This window comes from Alternaria burnsii (genome assembly GCF_013036055.1).
Source record: "Alternaria burnsii strain CBS107.38 chromosome Unknown 750, whole genome shotgun sequence".
Lineage (NCBI taxonomy): Eukaryota > Fungi > Ascomycota > Dothideomycetes > Pleosporales > Pleosporaceae > Alternaria > Alternaria burnsii.
Window position 1 is genome coordinate 2,003,957 of NW_024066108.1, and position 17,829 is coordinate 2,021,785.

At 50.8% G+C, this 17,829-nt stretch overlaps 3 protein-coding genes across 3 annotated transcripts; all 3 read right to left on the reverse strand.

Annotated features, from left to right (window-relative positions):
- Positions 1-337: 337 nt before the first annotated feature.
- Positions 338-1,961, reverse strand: GT037_002100 (rhamnogalacturonase a; the record flags this gene model as incomplete). The annotated part of the gene is made up of 6 exons (XM_038927147.1): positions 338-634; positions 698-1,102; positions 1,156-1,165; positions 1,227-1,363; positions 1,429-1,514; positions 1,568-1,961. 6 exons carry the CDS (start codon positions 1,959-1,961, stop codon positions 338-340), a joined length of 1,329 nt encoding a protein of 442 aa, XP_038790439.1.
- A 1,528-nt stretch (positions 1,962-3,489) lies between these two features.
- GT037_002101 (transcription-associated protein 1) lies at positions 3,490-15,894 on the reverse strand (the record flags this gene model as incomplete). The annotated part of the gene is made up of 5 exons (XM_038927148.1): positions 3,490-3,722; positions 4,321-4,975; positions 5,030-15,550; positions 15,600-15,757; positions 15,840-15,894. The coding sequence occupies 5 exons, from the start codon at positions 15,892-15,894 to the stop codon at positions 3,490-3,492; spliced, it is 11,622 nt and encodes a 3,873-aa protein (XP_038790440.1).
- Positions 15,895-16,940: 1,046 nt separating this feature from the next.
- GT037_002102 (cytochrome c oxidase subunit vi) lies at positions 16,941-17,757 on the reverse strand (the record flags this gene model as incomplete). Its single annotated transcript, XM_038927149.1, has 4 exons — positions 16,941-17,059; positions 17,198-17,315; positions 17,420-17,465; positions 17,594-17,757. The coding sequence occupies 4 exons, from the start codon at positions 17,755-17,757 to the stop codon at positions 16,941-16,943; spliced, it is 447 nt and encodes a 148-aa protein (XP_038790441.1).
- Between the last annotated feature and the right edge of the window lie 72 nt (positions 17,758-17,829).

The window sequence follows — 17,829 nt, forward strand, 5'->3', positions numbered from 1 at the left end:
AACGTCCATGTCGGAGCCTGGCAAGGAGATCAAGATCGAGTAAGCTACCATGTCTTGTAACGGAATGAGATGAAATTTAAGGGAATGCGGCGAAAACAGATGCTGAGAGTTGGTGTCGGTGAAATCTTCGTCACAAGGAGACACAGGCTGGATACATTGGTGCCTAGCCATAGGCGTGAGTGAAAATTAATAGTATGGTTGATAAATTCTCAGAGCTCGCTCTGAATCTGAACTTCAAGGTAAGGATGTTTAGGAAAATATATACCGGGCAAGAAGTGAATATGTACAGGAAGATTGGGTCAGGAATGACGAGTGTTAGGCGCCTGGCGATGCGCACTCACTGACCAGCAAGTTTTGTGATCGGCGGTGTGTTCGGGTAGAAGCTCGCCGGCATGGTTGGAATAGGGATAGGGCTAGCAGTACCGAAGGCCGTCTTGAGATTCTCCTTCATTGTAGGTGCAGAGTAGCCGGTAGGTGCAGCAGTTTGAGTGCTGGTAGTGGCTGCATACGACGGTCCAGTTCCCTTCTTCAAGCAGAAACCACTGCCGTAGCCGTTCTGGCATTGGTAGATGTTGTGATTGCCCTTTTCAGTCCACATAGCGAGATCTTGGATGTTGATATCCGTGCAAGGTGCCTGCAGATGCGGAGGTACGAAGTTAGTGATGTCACGCATACAATCCGTATAGTCCCCACTTACCTTGTCTGCGCAGGCCACCTTGACAGGCCCACGGTTCAATCCGTATTCGACCGTGCCTTTCCAGTTCTTGAAAGTCATGTTGCTGAGCTGTACACCATTGCCGGCAATAGCACTCATCGAAGCCCACTTCTGGTCGATATCGAGAGACCATGCGTTACCGTGACCGATAAAGTTCTCGAAAACGACGTCTTCGACGTAACCACTGCCACCGTTTGACTTGACCATCATCATCTGGTTAGACTTCCATGTGTAGATGTTCTTGTAGACGATGGAAGAGATGGCAGTATCGGCGCCAAGCGATCCCATAGCGCAGCCGCCACTCCAGTTACAGTAGATGTTCTCGATCAGGACGTTCTTGGAAGGTGACTTTACAGTGACACACTCGTCCTTGTTAGTTACCATGATCTGTAGCTCTCGTTAGTGAGACAATATCATGCGAAACTTGTTGCAATACTCACGTCATGGACCCTGGATTTTGAGTTACGAAGTTAGTGCTTGTCTCACATACAATTGGTACGTGGATACTCACCAGATATTGGTACCAGTAACATCCACACCGTCAAGACCGCCCCAGTCACCTCCGCGGATAGCCATGTTGTATGCTTCACCATTCGTGCAAGTGTTGATGACGAAGTGGAACATGGGAGCATCGACCAGAATGATGTCCTGAGGTACGGGTATACCAGGTCAGTATGCATCTTAGATGCAGTTCATATAGGGACGTCTCTTACGTGGACGGAGAAATTGTTTGACTTCTCGATGCGGAGAAGGCGAGCGCCGTTCCGCTTGCCGTTCTTGTGGTCCTGGTAGCCGTTACCTACAACCGAATTAGTACTATAGAAAAGTAGGTTTACACATGAAGTGATATACCTTGAATAGCACCCTTGCCGGTGCTGCTGAACATCTCGAAATCGTTTGCATTTCTAACGAACAGCATGTTACCAGCCTCAGTACCTGTGCGATAGATGATTCCGTCAAGCTGAAGTGCCCATGCCTTGCCACCTTCAAAAGTAACCCATGTCTTCAAGACATAGTCTCCGGAAGGAACAATGACGGTACCACCTGCCTTGCAAGCCGTGAATGCCTTAAGAAGTGCTGGACCAAGATCTGTTGACTTGTCCGCCTTCGCACCGTAGTTCATGACATTGCAAGTCTTCTTAGTGGTTTTGGCAGCGTGTGTAGTCAGAGGCCCGACCTTGCCCGATAACTGACCGAACGCTGGTGCAATGGCCGCGGCTGCGAGAAGGAATTGCGAAAAATGCATTCTGAAAGGAAAAAAAAACCTGCTCAGCAGGAACGAGTGACTGGAATAGTAAAGAGCGATAGCGAAAGAACGACTTTTGAGAGATGAGGAACCTAGAGGAACTTGGAGCTGAGAGCAGAGCTTGAGATATACGCGTACGGCAAGCCTAGACACAAAGACCAACTACAAATCCTAGGTGGAGATTCAAACTAATCTCAAGTTCCGAGTGGGTCCACAGGCATGACGGGCCCCTATATTGCAACCCCAGGAAACCCAACGATTGCGACGTGGATCATTGCTTTGTGATTCTGTTCCTGCGATCTACAAGACCCAGTAAGTAGTCCGCAGAGAATTTCTTCTTTCCTAGGCAGAGCGCCGGTGAATTCTCCGACGTCCACAAAAGAATGCTAAGGCACGCGTCACTTCATCTATCGCGTACAAGCTTGAAGCAGCGAGCCGATTAACGTCATGTCGGTAATGCTTGTCATAATGCTTGACCCAGTCCAGTTTCAACGTATGCGCCTCGAACCTCTGTGGCGCAAAAATCGAGGCCGCCTTTCCCGATTGATCCGTAGACTGCTGTCAGTTGAGTGTTCGTGGAGATGAACAGGTGCGGGACGATGCCGATGCCGTGAGCTACGAAAGGATTCGTGGAAACATGTTTCATAAGCTGTTATGAAGGAGCGATGTGCGCTGGGGCCCTCCAACGGGTTCCTATCGTGGCATATTACCCCGAAGACACGTCGAAAACAGCGGACTTAAGCGTGCTGACATGATGTGTTTCGTGAAAGATGGGTGCAGATGGCTGATAGGGGAAAGAGCTACGCCGAAACGCGTGACGCGGGTTGATCTCGGAATCTCCGGAGCTGATCGGGAACAAACAGATCGCATCCCATCGCGCGAGCAATTGACACGTCCGTTTATCGGAACTCAAGACCGGTCACTCAGGACTCATGTCGCATCGCCCGCCTCATTTTTGTCTTTTGAAAAATGATATGGACTTTGGCCAAATGGACTATACACTCGTCCGCTGCTCCACCCGTGGAACAACGCGCTGTCGCGTAACCGCCTTTGTCTTGCTGTTCTCATCATGCCCTTTCTTTTGACCGAAGATCAGTTTGATCAGGTTATTGCGAGACTATTTGAATTCTCGAGACGAACCTTCAACTGATTCTTGGGAATGTAAAAGCGGCCTGGTGGCGCTGATCAGTCTATTTGATAGCTGGTTGCGGCATCTTGCTTCTCTGTTTGTTTCCGCAATTCCAGCCAGCTTCTTCGCTACCCACAACCCAAATTGGCTCTGGAAGGTTCAGATGAGCACATAGAATTGCTGCAAATTACATCCACCCAACAGATGGAATCATCACGTAGGGGATAAACAGCAGAACGCATGCGACACCGTACGACACCATGACGGCTGGTGGTCTGATACTTGTCCGCCACCGCTCCCACTATCTTGGACTTTAGCCCGCGTAAGTATTTCATGAAGCTTCTTTCCGGACTCTCTCGCTTTCCATTCGGAGTGAACATCTCTCCACTCTGTCAAACATCACATGCCTATCTGGCTCATCTGTTCCGCTTTCTTTGATATCTTGTTGATATTCTCATTATCAAGCCCTTCACCCTTCGTGGCGTGCTGGCTCATTTCTGCAAAGCGCCGCAGGGCAGACTGTATAACATCGACGTCGAGCAAACTATCGATCATGCGAGCCAAGAATTCCTCACCAGCTAGACCAGCTTGATACACGACTTTTGCATAGTATTGCAAAATCAATGCGAGGGCTGTAACCAGCGTTGTGATAGCGATCACGCTCGGTGTTGTCTAAAGAGGCTGCCAGACTCTGACATGGTAGAAAACGTGGACTAGGCAGAAAAAAACAGTAAAATGCAGATGAAAAGAGGTCAGTCATGGTAGCGGGCTATATGCCATCTCAAGTCAGCCTCCTTATAACACGCTGCATAGCACATGCATGGAGCTAGACTAGGCGACAAGATCGAAAATCTACTGTAAGATCACATAACGAGTCCACAAACTAATGAAGGTTTTTGATAACTCAGTATTATTTGATACAAGATACCTGCTGGCGTAACACGACAATCCTTCTGTGATGCACCATAAAGCATACCTAGAAGAACTAAATGAAAAAGATGGTCCTAACGGAGTAATAACTATCCTTGTATCGTACCAACGCCTTGCAGAATACAAAATCCGATAGGCATTCCCGAACTCCTCACTGCGCCAATGCTCTTTTTTTATCACCATGCCATGCACTAAGTAGTTGAACATATCCTTTTTGCCCTTAAACACCATACACCTTTCTAAACATCCAGTCACCTCAACCCGATTACAAGTAGCCCATCCAAAGTGGATCACACTGACTCAACTTAGCCGGATGCACCGCAACAGCCACAAGATCCACAACCGTCTGGTTAGCCGGTAGGTTAGCACCCGTAGGCAGACTACCAATTGCACTAGCCCTCTTGACCACAAGATCGCTATTGCTCTGCACGCTTTCCCTTAGCACCTCTGGCGTAAGTTGGCTGGCCTTGTGCTGCGACGTAAACCAGTGGTTCATTTCATCGCGCATGAAGATACTGAGTTGCATCTCCAGCTCGCCTTCTGGTTCGATCAAACAGCGTGCCACGGTCATGACGCTAGGCGCGAAGATGCCCTCGAGGTTCAGCGGACCCATGAGAGTTTGTAGGTTGGGTGTCAGACGGAATGGAACGGGCTCAGAGTTGTGCAATATAGGCTTTCCGACTGCCATGCTGGGGATGAGCTCGGAGCCCCAGATGCGGCCGCTGGATCGTGAGACGCTGATCTTCTGTGGGAAACGCGTGTTCATGTGCATAACGTAGGTCATGAATGTCAATGCAGCGAGTTGGTAGCTGAAGGTACGGCGGAAGAGCCAGAAGTCGGCGAAAGTAGGGAAGGTAGCGCGGAAGTAGTCTTGTATGACGGTAGGTGGCACGTACTTCTCCTGTACGGCAGCGAAGGTCTCGAGGCGAATGCTGTTGGCATGATCCAGATTCTTCTGTTGAGTTTGAGTTAGAGACAAGTAGTCGACCGGTGCATATAAAAAACTTACTGGCTGGAGTGCTCTCAGCTTCTCAATGCTGAAAAGCACTGGCTCATCCTTGTTGATACCGTTCTTGCGGCAATAATCCTCGTAGATGCCTTGCATGTTGATGTAAGACGCATCATCTTGTACCATGCGCACGCTAGGCGTGATTGGTACCATGAGTGGAAGATGGAACTGGAGATTTCTCCTCCGACTCTCCTTGCGTTTAGCCAGGATACCGTTGAAGATGCGGAACAACTGCAAGATACGCTCCTCACGTCTCGAGCTTCTAGCAGCGGGGAACTGAATAGCGAATGGGTGCACGCTTCCGTCGTGGCCACGAATCCTGAGGCGACGATGGCAAATACCAACACCGCGAACCAGCTCCACATCAGGGAGGAAGCGCTCAATGCGTACAAAGTCGGAGTTCTTATCGCGATGTTGCAGATACTGCCCGGGCACTTCAACATCGTCGAACTTGAGGAAGCGGAACTCGCTGAGTTGATGCGTGTACTGTTCGAGCGGGACTGTGAGCTTTCTGCGATCAAGCCTCTCCTCAAAGCGATTTCGCCAAGTGCGCAGCTTCTGGATGTACTCGTACATCGTCGGCTTGTTGGTGACGAAGTCTTTCTCGAATGCCTTGCGGATGTGAGGCGGAAGAACTGATTCAGCGAAACGTGTGATGTTAGCCTCAGTTGATGCTGGCAGCTTGATCTCTCTTGCGTAGAGATTTGGTTGGCGGCCGACGTAGGACAAGCCATCATTGAGCAGAGCAACGATGAGTCGATAGGCATCTTCATCTGGAGGGCACTTGAAGTTCTTCTGAATCTGATCCAGCATCGTCTCCATACTAAGGGCGAGGAGAGGGAACGCTGTCTTGAGGATAGCGCTGATCTCCTCGACGTGGTCCCAGGGCTTCTTTGGCGCAGGCGCAGCCTCGCTAGGGGCGGGTGCGCCATCTTGCGTGGCGGTTTCTGTCTTCACTGTACCATTCGGTGTGCCATTCGCAGCAGATTTGATGTCAGCACCTGCGGTCGTTGGTCGGCTACCTGTGCTGGAACCGGGCCTGGTATCTGGTGAAGCCTGCTTCGGTGCTGGCGATGCCTGTCCCTGTTGTTGTTTGGCCTTCGCTGCCTTCTCTTTCGCCTCCTTCTGCTCGTGCGTCTTCTTGAGGACCGCCATGTCCTCCCGCGTTGTCCGGAGATGACAGTAAAGCGCCTGTGGGTAAGTCTTCGCCAGCTTGCCGAGAATGGATCTAGCGATGGGGGCTTCTTGTCGTGAGAGACTGTTCAACAACTGCGGAATGTAAGTTATCCAATACCACGCCGGAGTGTCACCCTTGAACTCTTCAAATTTCTCCGCCAACTTCCTCTCCGGGTTGTCCAGGCTGAGTAACCACAACACACGTCCCAACAATTTCCTTGACTTTGCGTTCTTGAATTGACTCGCTGCTTCGAGGTAGCAGCTGAGTGCCGCCTCAGCCCTCTCCAGGTTCTGAGGTTCCTCCTTGAATAACATGTCGTTGTACCTGCCCCATTCCGCCCAAGCCTTAGGCAGCTTGATGTCGAAGTATAAGGCAGTACCAAATGCTTCACCAGCTTCGTTCTTCTGACCCAACTTGGCCAAGAACATACCCTTGAGCGTGTAGAACTCGGCCTTTTGATTGGGTCCGAAGTAGTTAAGATTGGTGTTGTTAATCACGTCCAGCCCGCTATTGAGATCGGCTTTGATCTGGTAGTGACACTTGGCCTGTTCGCGCAGCTTCAGGAAGGCTTCCTGAATCTCGATGTTGGGAAGGGTATAGATGCGTCCAAGCTGGTTGATGCAAACTTCTGGCAAGTTGTGCTTGCGCGCCACATGCGCAAATCGGTTTATGATCCATGCGGTCTCATGGTAACCTCGGTAAGCAAAGGAATTCCCGCTGGCATTGTTCTGGTTTGGCGGAAGGAGGTTAAGGTAGACGCCGTTGATGAGCTGGAAAATGTGCTGTCGCCAGGTCACGAGATCTTGCCAGGCATTGATATCGTCCCAGAAGTTTGGTAAACGGTCACGCCATGTGCTGAGGAGCAACTTCAACTCTTGAGACTTGACGTCAAGGTTGACTTGGGTAGTCTGCGCGAGACTCTGGCAGATGACGCTTGCGTCGTGAAGCTCGACCAGCTGCTGGAAGTGTTGCAGCAGTGGGATGTGAGCCTGAGTGATACGCCTGGGAAGCTGGTGCCATTTCCTGATTGAAAGCTGGATCGACTCATCGCACAATCGATGGAACTCCGGTTGCGACTCCTGCTTGTTGTGAAGCTTGAGAAGAGACATAAAGGTCTGGAAGAAGACTCTTCGTGGTGTTGGCGCATCGCTGACAGCCTTGATAGTTGCATCGAGCTGCTCGCGTGTCTCAGCATTCTGCCAAGCATCGAACACTCGCCAGGTTGACTCCAGGTAGAGGTCGTTGAAGTTCTCATGCTTGGCGAAGTCACTCAAGATTTCCCATTGCTGTAGCTTCTGTGCGCAAATCACCCAGTGATCCTCCCAAAGCATGTACTCCCCAGTACTGAAGGGCAAGACGGAGGTGCGCGCCTTTATCTGTGCAGCCTCGTACATTTGCTGTGCTTTGTCCCAGATACCACATTGCTCGTAGGATAGAGCAGCGTTGGACTCTATGAACTGGCAACGTCGCCGCCATGTTCCATAGAACAAGTCGTCTTCTTGTAGACCACTGTATATTTCCAGTAAAGCATCCAGATTGCTCTCACGTAGCTTCTCGACATCGACGACAGGCGAGATAGCGGAGTCTTCCATATATACAGCAGCAGTGTACCACGCGTTGTATGTTTGAGCGAGGTACTTCATGATGTGGGGCGGAAACTTGACTCGTGGCCGAGCGTGAACGATACCATCAAGCATGGTGGCAACACAGTTTGGTCGCTTGTCAAGTTGACGAGAGTGGTAGTCTTTGGTAAGCAGTGCAGCCATACCTTTCTCAAGATCGCTCTGATCGTCCTTCGTAAGTGCTGTCCAGGCAAGCGGAAAGAAGGCAATCCAGATGTCGTGTGCGAGGTTGCTATCGGTGTGTTGCAGATGCCCTAATGGTTCGAAAATGTCCTTGATCTTGACGTCGGCCAATTGGTTGCAGAAACGGCGATGGCCATTAACAAGGTTCTCCAGTTCATCGTCAACTATGACGTCTGCAATCCTAGGGTCTCTACTGTACGACCCGAACAGAGCCGTGGGTTGCATAAGACGAAAGTCTTCGGAATGAAGCTGTGCCGGCGTGTTCATCTCAACAGAGCCAAACATCAAGTGAATGACTTGGCTGAGCCAGTAGCTGTCAGAAAGTGTGTCCCAGTTCTGGGACGCGAGCACGTAGCTTAGGCGACTAGCTGCTGTGCGACTTAGGCTCTTGTCGAAGATGGTCATATATCGGTTCCGCATCTCGACATCCTGCGCTCGAGTACCGATCAAAAATGCATGCTCCATACGTACTGTAAGTTCACTCCTTGTAATCTTGGGATCTTCGTAGATACGGATGACGAGATCCAAGAAGCGGGTCAGCAGCGACGTATCTGCCCGGTGTTCGAAGAGCAGCATCTTGCTTAAGACTGCCGTCTTCTCCTTGAGTGTCGGCACAGGCTCGGTAGAGTGGAAGATCCATTCTTCGACAAGGTCCAGTACTTTCATACAGACAGAGTTGGTTTGGGATCGCTCTACGAGTGAAGCAAGTACACTGAGATAGGGTCTTCGGTTTTCGCCCAGCTCGTTCATGCGCGCAGCAAGGATGTCGACCGTCTTGAGGACGAGATCAGTCTGAATCTCGACCTCGCGTGGGTCAGTAGGCGGGTTGGCTCCTTCAGGGCGCATAGCAGGTGGTACTGGCTGTCCTGGAATGCCGCTGCTGCCGGCGAGGTGATCCTTGGCCATTTTCCCTTGGAATGCCTTCATGACCGATGGAATATGTTGATCAATCTCTTCAGGTCGCTTTTGGCACAGAGTCCACAAGATATTGATGGCGCTAACATAAGAGCTGTTAGAGAGAGCTTCCGTGGCAATGGTGCCGAGGAAGCTGACGAATTCAGTTGATGGAGACTCTTCGGTGTTGCCTTCGTCGTCGGTCACAGGTTCGGGCATGACCTCCAGAAGCCGCTTCAGGATAGGCTTCAGCTTCATTGTGCCGTCGTCCGACTCATCAGTCGCATGCAAACTGGCCTGTACATCTGGGTTCTCGGAACGAATTGGCTTCTCTAATATCTTTTGGAATTGTGGGATACGTTGCAGCACCCAGTCATCCGGCTTGACGTTGACAATGACCTTGACTATTTGTAGCGTGTTAATCATGCGGGTGCTGAAGACCTCAGGTTTATCCTCCTGTTTCATCTCAGTAAGAAGGATCTCTTCAATTTTCTTGCTAAGCATGAGGTCCAGATCCAGGTCGTTCCATAGTCGTGGCGAAAGCAAGTCATGCAACAACTGCACAGCCTTCTTGCAGATCTCCGCCGACTGAGGTGATGTGGTAACAATCGTGGTGGTATCCTTGGGTTTCGGTGAAGCGACCGGGAAGCGTTCTGGCAAGTAGGCTATGAATTGGATCAGGTATTTGATGAGCATCATTCGAATGCCAGACCCAGCAACAAAGCCTCTCGGCGAGGAGTTGGTATTGACAGCGGATCCATCCGCTCGCCTCTTCAATGCCTGTGGCGACTGGGATAACCGATCAGCTGTACCTGCACTTTCGCTTGCTGTGCGTTCCTCCCACGTCCTGATCAAGCTGATCAAGTTCAATGCAAGCTTCTTAGCGTCGGTTGAGGGATTAGGAGGTTGCGCAATCTTCGACAGAGCTGTAATGATGATCGAAGACAAATGTTCACGGCCCTCGTAGAACAAATCGGGATGACGGACCACGAAGTTGAAAATGCTCATCAGCTGCTGCAGGTTGGAGCTCTCCTCAGATAAGATCTTGCGTGGGTATTGGATCCAGCGAGGCATCTTAGAGTCACCGCCGGGCACTGAAGGCATGCGCTTCTTCAGGACGGGAGCCATGAGTTCGAGCGCTTGCATGACCAACGATCGACCTTCGTTCTGGTGTGCCTTGAGAAGGGCTTGATAGACTTGCACGGCAATCTTGACAGGTGTGTCAAACGCAGCGATGAAAAAGGCGATAAGCACGTAAGCCGCATACTTGTTGATGATATCTTCAAGCTTGATGTAATTCCAGGCAAACTTGATGACATCTTTACGAGCATCTTGGATCATGCCAGGGTAGTGCTTAAGAAGAAGCGTGGTGAGCTGGAGAAGTTCCATTCGCGAGTGGTCAACACCAAGCTGCGCCGTATCCTCAGAAAGCTCCAGTGTTGACTGCGGTTTCCAGAGTCGGCTGTGAATAGCTTCTGTCATAGCCTTGTCCATGAACTTCGTACCCTTGGCTTTCGGACCGAACAAGCTGTCCCAATTGCGTTTTACATCCATGGCAAAGATGGGGTTGACAATGTAACGGAAGATGAAGGTTTTCGTCTTCTGGGAGGAATTGCGAGAAGTGTATAGGTCGATACACTTGTTCACAATAGTCTTCCAGTAATCGACAGACTCGCTCGAGATGATCTGCTCATAGATAAAGTCAAACAACCGTGGCGAAGTCTTCAACTCCTCAGATGTGACAGCATCAACAAGCTCGAAAAAGAAGTCCAGGTTGTTCGGCTCTTGCTTGAGGTATGTCGTGAAGATGATCATGATTTGATCGCCAGCCTGTTCCGTTGCCAAACGCAGCTCCGAGTCAAGGGAGTTTGTCCTAAGCTTCTTCTCTAAGCTCCGACCTGCCTCGAAGAGGCCTTTTCGCAAGTCTTCGTTGGAAACAAGCCACTTGCTCGTCTCTTCAGACTGGCTGAGCGCATACGCGATGTGGATACCGTTGAGTTGCGCTTGGCACTTCTCTTTGTCGTTACCTTCAGGGTTCACGGCGCTCAAGAAGCCAGGGACATCTTCCATGACTTGCTTGCGGAGAACTTCGCTTGCTGGGTTTTCGAGTAGCTGGGCGAAGAAGCGCCCCTGCGTCTGATCTTTCAGATTAGGCGCGAAGTAGTCCCAGGCTTCTTTGGGATACATGCAGAGGTACTTGATCAGTGGCTCCCTGAATGGACTGTAGTGCGTCCTACGAAGTGCAGTTTCCAGTTCGATAACCTTCTCAATGATCTGTTTGAGGAATGTAGCAGCGGCCGCTGGAAGCAAGTGGAAGATGTTGAAGATACCCGTTACGATCTTCATCTTGGGATTCTGCTCAATCATCGTGAATGAGATCTTCTGCAAACTGTTTTGATCGGCAATACTCTTCAAGTGATCAAGCAACCGAGTTCCGATTTCCACCTTGAAGTAGTTTGTCAAAAGCTTCAACAATCGTGCCAAACCGTCAAGATTCTCGACAGAGAGCTTTCTTGGATCTTGTAGGTTGACGAGGATAGGGCGGAGGCCACTCTGGAGAACGTCTTTGGGCAGCTTGTTGGTCGCTGAAATCACTCCCGATAGACCAATGTTGGCTGCCTCAATGACCTCTGGCGACTTTGAGTAGAGACACTTGAAGAAGACAGCGATGATGCGGAGGAAAGTCTGGTTCGGTGGAGTAGTGCTGAACTCGGGGAAGGTTTGAGCGGTGGAGAGGAGGCGGATACATGCGACTCGCAGGTTGACAATGTGGTCGGCGTTCCGCTGCTCGAAAGGTTTACTAGCCAGGTGCTCATCTTCTGCGTCAGCTAGCGCCAGCGACTCCATCAACAACCTCGTAAGTTGTTCATTGAACTCAAGAATATTGTTTTTGAGCTTCAAACAGAAGGTGATCGCGTCGATGTAGGCAATTTGAATGCTGAAGGGTAGTGCGCGCAGCGGTTTCGTCCAGATTGGAAGAATGAGTCTGTCCTTTACCGGTGTGATAAGATCGCTAACGCTCAACTCCGTCACATCCGCCAACACCTGGAATGCCTTCTGTGTCGCATCTCGGACACTCTTGTTCATATGCGAAAGGTCGCCTACAAGCTGTTGGCAGAGCTTCAGAGTGATGTTGTTGCCCTTGTCGAACTCTTCCTTGGTCGTCTTCTTGTGGCAGCGCCTGATGAGGTCCTGGATGAGTCCTTCTGCTTGTATGCGCGTCTTTGAGTCGAGATCAATAGGCATATCCTTCATGACAAAATTGAGAGCCCGGACGAGCTCGAAGTGGCGGGGTACAAGCCAGGACTGAGGAAGGCCCAACTGCTTGATCATAATTTCGATACCCCGGGTTCCACCGGACTTCATGAACCAATCATCGGCGTGACAGTTGTGACAAAAGGTACTCGAGAGCTCGTTGAAGAACACGAACTTGTCGAGCGAGCCGTCGTTTCCAAAGATTGCTTTCGTAGCGTCGCGCATTGTGAGGATAGCTTGTTCAGCGGCGTCCCGTACAGCGCCATGTTCTGAAGCCAGAGATTCACCGATAGCTTCAGACACAACATCGCTCTCAATGACGACAGGTCCTTCTCCCGAATGCACATCGAACGGCTTGTTCTTGTGTTTGAGCGTAGCGAACTGCGTTCCAAGCTCGAGAAGCGTGAAATGTTTTGCCAAGTTACTTACCAGAGCCTCAGCCTCCAACTTCAGCTCAGGTATAGAAACAGCAAAGATGCTCGCTTTCAGCAGCTTCTTGAGTGTTTCCTGTTCCACACTTTTCTTCGTGATGGACTTCTCACGCTCAGATGCAGTGAGGATGTCGTAGCCAACATCAAACTTCTTCGCACACAAGTCGTTTGCTTGCAGGCGTACTAGCTGAGCAAAGTCTTCTGGCAAGCTGTCGAAGCCGACCAGCAGCTTAGTGTGCGCGGTGATGAGACGAAGAGCTTGCTGCTTGTGGAAGGTGTCCGACTTCTTTGCTGCTGGAGTCTTCGGAACCTCGTGAAGCTTTGCGATAGCAGTGTCGATACCTACAGCTGCAGGAAAGGCGCGATCCTTAGTAGAGCCGATGAGCCGGATGTCGATGGACGATTGATCGTCAGAGTACGGTTTAAAATCTAGCTCTGGTGGGCCAGTAATGAACTTGCGGTTACGACCTCCTAGCTTTCCGAGAATGCGCATCGTGGTATGAGCATGGAAGTGGCTGTATGGGTTTGGTTTTAGGTGCTCCCATAGTGCAGCCATGAGCTCGTCAATAACTGGTGCCATGATTGGATCTAGATAATCTGCGGTGAGGTTGTCCACACAGAGCTCTAGAGTACGTAGCCCTTGACCAACAAGGTCTGAGCCAGCTCGCAAGGCTACGACTAGCGGCCTCATCAAGTAGCTGAGATGTGGCAAGAGGTTACTGAGCCGCGCGGGGACTGTAAGAGATAGCTCGACAAAAAGGTCTCTTTCAGCAGGCTTGCGCGCCGTCAAGAGGAGATTGTTGAGCACATCGAGTAGCATTTCCAGCAAAGGAAGGATTTCCTTGTATAGATGCTCGAATCTGCCACCCCCAATACTCCTGAAGAGTGATCTAAGCAGCAGGAAGTAGTTCATAGGCTCTTCAGCTGTGGTTGACAATTGAATCGACTTTGTTATGATCTTGCTGACATGTGGCAGAAGCACTTGCTCGTTCTGGGCAGAGAAGAGGGTGACAGCCATAAAGGAAAGCTTGAAGAGGCGGAGTAGGATGGACGACTTCTTCACATCCGCAGTACCGACCTCTTCGATTCGGTCCATGAGAAACTGTAACAACATGCCCGAAAAGCTGGGTGACGTAGCCTCGGAAGCGAGAAGAAATTGTGGAACGTGGAGCAACGCCGGGTGATCGAACATCATATCGTACAAATGGGGTATCTCGGATGAAAACACTTCGTGGAACGTAGCCGGATCAATGTGGTGGAAAACAGTTGCGAACGTCTCCAAGAGATCCTTCTCTTCTTTACCACTTGACATCATGTGCTGATTGCCCATGAAATCTCCTGGTGACAAGCCTTGGGTTTCAGGAGCCTTGTCGGTGCCGTAGTAACGGAATACCTTAGCTCCTTCACGGAACAGCTTGATGAGGACCTCCACCTCTTCTGCATTGTATCCAAACGATACTTCGTGCCAGTTCGCGGATGCGTTCGTCGGATCAATCTCGTCCTTTATCTTGGCTGGATTGCAGGCTCGCAACTGGTAAAAGAGATTCTTGAGCCCATGTAGCAGATTCTTGAACAAGAATTTGTTATCAGCGATTGGGTCGGAGCTCCTGTCTCGCGGGTTCGATGTCTTGATGGGCGTCGCGTTAGAGATGTCAATCTCATCCCAATCCGGAGGATTTTCCTGAACAGCCATGTGGTTCTCATCTACGGCATCAATAGACGGCTGGCTGTACTGCGCTGAGAGCTTAACAGCGTTGTGGTACTGACGGTTCATCGCTGCGAACTTATCGCCGATGGCGTTCAGTATCATGATCAAGAAGTACCGAGCATCCTCCTTGGGTTCCAGCTTTGCGATGCACTCAGCCATGTTGAGAAGAAGTTTTGCGCTCATGGTTTGGAAGCTAGTTCCAGGGAATGTGTCGTGTAGATTCTTTGTGTAAACCTCCACTGTGCGTCGAATCTGCTCCTTCGACAGCGATTCTCGCAGATGATGTATCAGATCTGCCAGCATGCTGTAGGCGAGCGGTCGCATCGTCTCGTACACTGTGAGGCCATCGCCAATCAGCGTCCTTTCGTCCAAGAGCTCGTCAATCTTCTTCAGAAAGATCTTGCGGAAGTTAAAGTTGATGATATGCCTGATAGCAACCAAGAGCTCTTTCCGTGCACCAGATTTCTCCCGTGGACAGTCCTTGAGCAATCGAACCACAATATCCGGGAGGGTCGGAAGGAAGTCGTTTAGCTGATTCGCATACACTCTGAGCAAGTAGGCCAGGAAGCTCATGGTCTTGACTTGGGCGGTAATGAAGTCGCCAAAGGCTGCACGATTACGGATCTCTTTGCTAACGCCGGTGAAGATCTTGCCCTGAGCCTTGGCCTCCTCATGCGCCTTCTCTTGCGGTTTTGCCTGGAGCAAAAGCACGTTCTTGATCAGCGGTACAAAAAGCTTGACGTTCTTGTTCACACAATTCCTGTATGCCTGGAACAGAGATACTACTATTATAGGGCATTCGGCGAGGACTTTGAACGACTGCATTCCCTTAAGCAACATGCGAGTTTGTTGGTGTTCCGACCCAATATCTCCTGCGGAGGACGTAAGAGCAGTCGCTGGTGAGCTCGGACGTGGCGACTGGGAGAATTGATGGTTGTTGGGTGTGGAAGGGACGCCCTGCGAGGCTGAGGCTGTCGTGTTGCTGTCAAATGTGTCGTGGACCGCTTGCTCCATTGTCTCGAACATTTCCTGGATTAGATCCAGGAAAGGCTGAACCCGATCAGCGAGAGCCTTGGTCTGGTGGCGTTGGAAGTCCATGATAGTCTTCATGCATAGCACCGCATTATCCTCGTTTTCCAGCTTCACAAGACTCATGAGCTTGTCTACAATCTTAGCCGCATGCGGTTCGATCGCTTCCGTCGGATTCATCGGCAGTCGGTGCAAGATCTCGAGGACGCAATTGCGTATGCGCTGTTTCTGAGTCAGAAGGCTGTGGAATTGTCGCGACGTGTGCGCTCACCTGTTCGGGCGATGTCGAGATGAAGACTGGGTTGCCATCTAGTATCTTGAGGAATACAGGGACCAGATGGTTCAAGAATGTGCTGTACTGCTGCCCTTGACAGTAGCTCTCAATGTTGTCCCGTATCTCAATCGCCTGGGTGCCTTTCGCTCTGAGATCTGCATCAGTCAGCCTCTGTTCTCTGTTGATAACACGCGCGCCTGTCTGCAATCGTTCAGCGCAGGCACAGCTGTTTCGTACCAGAGTTTGGGTCATCCAACTTAGAGGCCATAGCCTCGAAGTTGTGAGTCGCCATGGCGATGTTATGTGCAGCTTACAGCCGCTCCTCCACCTTTACAAGTCCCACGTAGGGTGCGCCAAATAGTGTTGTGGGTATCCAGTGTGTTGCGCGATCGCTGTTGCGGAAGGCAGGCGCATTGGTTTCGGCGATGGCGCGGTACTATCTTCGGTCGTTTGCAGGTCGCTGCAGTGTCAAATATTAAATTTGGAAAAGGAACGTGTAGGCGTGATGGCCTATATGGTCATTACAATCGTTATTGTGGAAATGAGGCCTGGTGGCGGGGCAAGGGCGCGTCCCAGGTGCGGGTATGGAGTCGCGACTTAGAGGATGGATGAGCTTCTGCAAGCACTTAGCTGACGAGCGAGGAAGGCACGCTGACCCCCAAAACTTAGCGCGCGCTCTTATTGGTCAGCGCAACCCCTGCGCGAGCGGCTATCCTTCATACAGATTAGCGACATCGGCGTCCAAAAGAACCATGTCCGGTACCTGTCGAACGGTCAACTGTTCACACTAGATTCCAGATAGTATGTTCTGTTTTCCTGAAATATTGCGGAGGACTTGGCTCTCCCCCGATCGCATCGAATGTGGAGAGTGCCACTAGATTGGTGGCTTCTGCGTCCTCGACTCTTACTCATGTTATGACAATATTCTCAGGGTTGACAACATGTAACAGTGACACAACTGTCTTCTAGCATGTTCACCCGGGGCGTACGACACAGGGGCGGTAAAGGGACAGTCGGTAAGTTCACCGCACCCAAGACTTCACACAACATCACACTTGGCTTGAGCTTCAAAACGATGTACTCTTATCCATCTACTTGCCGTCGCCTCGCTTACCACCAAAACCCCAGTCATAAGCGGTTTGACGTAATCATGTATGCAAACGAGAAACATCACATATGTTTACAAGACCGCACGTTCGCGTCCGGCCTTTCCATCTAAGACAAGAAAATTGAAGTGTTGACATTTACATTGTTGGAGAGCCGCACCATGGTATTCGATGTCAAGATGTGGAGTAGGAACATGGGGAAAGCGGATATGCGCAGCCTCAACCTCTTTCTCTACTTCTCATCGGGGTACATGGCCTCTTTGAGAGGGATCCCGAGCTCCTCACGTATGGGCTCAAGCTCCTGGAGGTACTCTGCATATTGACCCTTGTTCTCGACCTTGAATTTGATACCTGTGACGTATGTTAGTAATCAATATCTCAGGGTTGGTCCAGTCCCAAAGTGGCGTCGCATTTCGCAGTCTACTTGGTTCCTTTTTGCAATAAAAAATTCCAGGGCTGACGTATGGGGGGTTATAGCAGATAACGTACCCTCGAAAACACGGACAGCGGAGGGGAAGTCGTTGACACGCCTGGCAGCGCGGAGAGCGGCGGTGATGACGGTGGTTGAAGGAACGAGATCGTAGGCGAAGCAGTTGTTCAGGTTTCGCTAGCGATTGTCAGCTCGTTGGTCCTCTTCGCGCCAGTCTACAACTGCCCAAGGCACATCGGGTGATGCCGGTACGGGACACTTCGTAGACACAACAAACATACCTGAAGCTCGAAAACATCGTTCACCTTCTCGAATTCCTTCTCGTACCTGTATTGAAGAAACACAAGTCAGCACTGCAGCTTCTGGTAATACCAATGGCGCTCAATGGCTTTCCATCGTTCCTGCATGACTCCATGCCTGCCCGACTCTATAGCCCCTCCTTGGATCTGTCGTACCTGGCCGTGAACTCTTCAAAGGTCTCCTCGGCATGCGCATCGCTCTTGCGGATAGCCGACTGCGAGAAAGCACGCTGGGTGTTCCACGCAACGGGGGTTGCTCGGTAGGCCGGGACTCGTACGCCCACTCGGCTGACCTTCGACGCGGCGCGAGCGAAGGACATGTTGTGATTGAAAGAGCTGATGGCAAGCTACGGGAGGTGATTTCGGGGCTACTGGGCGTGTGTAGCCGGTAA